Source organism: Chenopodium album, chromosome 9 (assembly GCF_948465745.1).
Source record: "Chenopodium album chromosome 9, dcCheAlbu1.1, whole genome shotgun sequence".
Lineage (NCBI taxonomy): Eukaryota > Viridiplantae > Streptophyta > Magnoliopsida > Caryophyllales > Amaranthaceae > Chenopodium > Chenopodium album.
The window spans coordinates 57,622,379-57,626,302 of record NC_137842.1 but is presented as its reverse complement, the minus strand read 5'-3'; the positions used below and the strand labels follow the sequence as shown (position 1 = coordinate 57,626,302).

Below are 3,924 nucleotides of genomic sequence, written 5' to 3'. Positions count from 1 at the left end.
GTCAAAACGTGTCAACTAATAAAAACAGAGGTAGTATTATTCATGTAAAATTAATTTCAGTAAATAAGTATTTATTTACAAACATGAGTAACTTCAAAGAGAAAATATAGTAGAAAATCAATAAATAAAAAAAAATATTATTTGATTAAAATAATTTGATTCACAAAAAAAAAAAAAGGGATTAGGATTATGATTATGATTAAAACTCTTAACTAGAAAGAAAGAAAGAAAAAATTATGATCATTTAAAGTTGACCCTTGTGCCACCTTATCTTTTTTCTACTTCTCTCTATGACTTCTCCTCTCCTTGTTAATTCTTGTTCCTTCATCTTGGAATGATAGAAAAAATGAGATAATATGTGAGAAATGAAAGAGTTTGATGAGATGATAGCAAGATGATAATAAGCTTCATTAATTAGTTTGCACCTTTGATCCCCTTTCTCTTTGCATTGATATGGAGGAGAAATATTCTTCATTTCACACAATAAGACAGAATGATCCAACTCCTAAAATGCATTTACTATCTCTTAAATTACAAGATTATCTATCCTAAATGAGACTAATTTAATAAGTACATAACTCACTTAATTATTGACCTCTAATCTAGCATGGTCTCATTATTTGGGACTCCTTTCTTTAGTTGCGGGCCTCTAGTCCACCTTTTTATTCATTTGAGACCATTAACTATACAATCTTGATCCAATCTTTATGAGTTGGTTATATTGTCATTACCAAACTTCAAGATAAAGAGCAAGCCAAAAGTAGTCATCTACACTTTTGGGGAAACATCAACATTTTTGTTGATGTGATTCTCTTAATTAGATTTTTAGGGTTGTTGTTCTCTTAATTATTTTCATATTAGTGTCATTTTCTCAATTTTGTCGGCCTTTATTTTGTAGCTGAGAAAATGGGTATTCGAATTCAATATGAGCTAATTTATTTTACAAACTTTTCAATCTTAACGAAGTTAATTTATGGATTTAAAATTGTGCTCGAGAATATGATTAAAGGTTTTTTTTTTTTTTTAAATTTATTTTTTTTAGAGCCACAAAGGCGGTGGTGAGAATTGATCTTAAAGCTCTAACCACTTGAGTGTTCCTCACTCTCAGAATATTTTTTTTTTTGGTGTTTAGAGAACCACGAGGGCGGGGGTGAGAATCAATCCCTGGACCTCCTAGAATCGGGAGGGAAGCTCTAACCACTTGAGCTATCCCTTACTCTCCTCCTCACTTTCAGAATATGATTAAAGTTGATTGTTAAAATTTCAAAATGTTGAACGACTTATTGTAATTGATTTATTACTGCCAAAATAAAATTTTAAATAAAAATTCAAAAAGTGGACAAAATCAGTAAATACCATGGTTGAATTCTCAAATTACCCCCACTTCCCTCCCCAAAAAAAAAGGAAAAAAAAAAAGAAAAAAGAAAGACAGTAAAAGGACAAAGCTATTTGCAAAAAACTGCATAAAGCAATTTCAGCTGTTACTCTTGTATGAGATCTTTTTGGACCTCCCCTGCTGCCCATTTTGGCATCTAATTCCTACAATCCTTCTCACTTTTTACTTTAAATACTGCTTTTTCATCATTGCTTTCCTAATTGTTAATAATAGAATACTACTAAATGATTAGTTAAAACTAATCCTTCTAAAAGCTTGTCATTAAATTACTTTAACCTGATAATATAATGTTATTCATTTGCTCACATAAAGACTGGATCAATTTTCAAGAAACATTCATAAAAGACTCAAATCAATGCATTTCATAACACTTTGGAGATTGGGATCAAAATCCGTTTGCATCATAGTTCGTCTTGCCTCCCTATACAGCACAAAAATTAAACTGGAGGCATTCTAAAATAATCATTTTTTGTTTATGTATTTACTTCCTCTTTATCAGCAGCAATTACATTCAACCAAACAAAAACTAAAGTTGAATTAAGATGAATAAAAATAAGAACAAATTTAAACTAAGATTTATTTTCTAAGAACTCTTACTAGCATATATCAGCAAAGAAAATTCAACTCTTTCTTGATCTTTTTGTACCAATTTTTCTTCCAACCAAAGCCTACTTTCACCCCCACTTCTAGTCTTGAACATAAATACTGCAGACCCTGAAACTGGATTGAAAAACCAGTCATGAACATCCCACATCAGATCAACAAGCAACCCGTCAACGAACACGGTCTGATTGCCTCTGAAGTTCCACTGCAACCTCCTAACTTTGATCACTGTCCGCTTGTCAATACTTACATACAGAACAGGCTGCTTAAGCCTCTCGTGATCTTCGCTACATCGGATCATTATCTCATGACTTATACCTGAATCACAGAACTGAGCTTTGGTAGAGTAGAGAGCGTTTCCTGAGTAATGTTCTCTGCGAGAAACTAGCTGTACTGATTTTGACAGCAACGAACTGTCAGTTTTTAGTCTCTTGGTGACGGCTTCATGAGCGAGGTCACCAAGAGCTAAGGTCAGTTCGGAGTTAACTACTACGACTACGTAGTAGCCGTCTACTGGTTCAGGCCCGGAATGGTATGTTGCAGACGAGAGATCCCAGTATACATCCACCTTTAAAGAGTCTACCTCGAGCGATTTCTGGCCTTTCTTCTTACGAAAAAGGCGAGAGAATGTGTTGAGCTTGAAAGAGGCTGAAGAAGGGTCATCACCAAAGTTTATGCTAAGACCGCCCTGGCCGAGCGGGTTCCTACACCAAGTTACTGTAATCATGAACTGCTTTTGCTCAGAAAGAAGGACGGCTTTATAGAGAAAAATCACAGCATTTGGAACAGAAGGGGTGGGATTCAGATTCGATAGGAGGCCCGGTTGGTGATCTTGGTTTATGTAACTCGAACACGTCGTTTCGGATATCCGGACCGCGTGTTCGCTAAAACATGTTACCATGTCTCTCATCTTTGCACAATTTGATGAAATGAGAGTAAAAAAAAGATGGATTTCAAGAATTTATTTATGAAATTTAGGAGTAATTTTAGGTGGAGGAGTTAGAGTTTTGATGAGCAAAAAAAGGGAGTGATATTAATTTGATTACAAGAAAGAAGGAAAGGAGATCCAAGGAATTCTGACAAACACCATGTAAATGTATTTATTATGATATGTATTGCACCTTAAAATCTGTAAATTTGTAGTATTATGGAAGGAAAGGGAATAGAAGGTTGAAGGGGATCCTTGAGTCTGCCAGTTCAGCTTATCTATATTTTTAAAAAGAAATGGAGGGGACCAATAACAGAATATTTTTTGAGTTTTAAAAGTTTAAATTATTTGTGTTAATTTATACTCTATAGTAAAAAATGAATTTGTAGTTGTTTGGTTTAGTTCAACTAATTGAATTTTCTAGGAGAGCTTTTTAGCCTATTTACCCGTGTTGTACAAATTATTTCATGCACTTATACTCGTGCTTTATATCTAAAATGATGCTTACGACATGTGCTTATACTATGTACTACCTCGTTACATATTAGTTACATATGTACTATCCCAAAGTTGCAACTATATAACGGAGGTAGTACGTCATCTTAATTACTTGTGTTAGTTGTATGTGCCAGATTGAGAGCATTGTTTTGACCATTTTTAGTACCCTTAAGTACATTTGTAGACCCATTGAACCTTTTTATACGTGTTAATGAAGTACTCTTTTTCGTTCCTTTTTACTTGAATTATTTGTGGTTTCAAACCCGTATTTACTATTGCATAAATTTAACAGTAAATACATTTAATTACATCGAGACAAATCTATATATAAAGGTTTTCTTGTTTTCTTGTGATATGATTCATAACTATTAACAGAACTAATGTTTTCTCAGACATGTCCTACTATCAAAAGCATATGTTTAATAATAATCTTATTCATTATTTGGATTGTATTTACCCTAAGATACATAATCTACTACATAGGTAAGTAGCATTAATA

General features: G+C 33.2%; 1 protein-coding gene across 1 annotated transcript; it reads right to left on the bottom strand.

Annotated features, from left to right (window-relative positions):
- Nucleotides 1–1,735: 1,735 nt before the first annotated feature.
- On the bottom strand, nucleotides 1,736–3,198 carry LOC145559945 (uncharacterized). The gene has a single exon (XM_081621216.1). It carries the CDS (start codon nucleotides 2,907–2,909, stop codon nucleotides 1,980–1,982), a length of 930 nt encoding a protein of 309 aa, XP_081477342.1. The 5' UTR covers nucleotides 2,910–3,198; the 3' UTR covers nucleotides 1,736–1,979.
- Between the last annotated feature and the right edge of the window lie 726 nt (nucleotides 3,199–3,924).

What these genes read in the sequence shown, in the direction of transcription:
- LOC145559945 (XM_081621216.1), bottom strand. Translation starts at nt 2,909, where the DNA reads ATGAGAGACATGGTAACATGTTTTAGCGAACACGCGGTCCGGATATCC.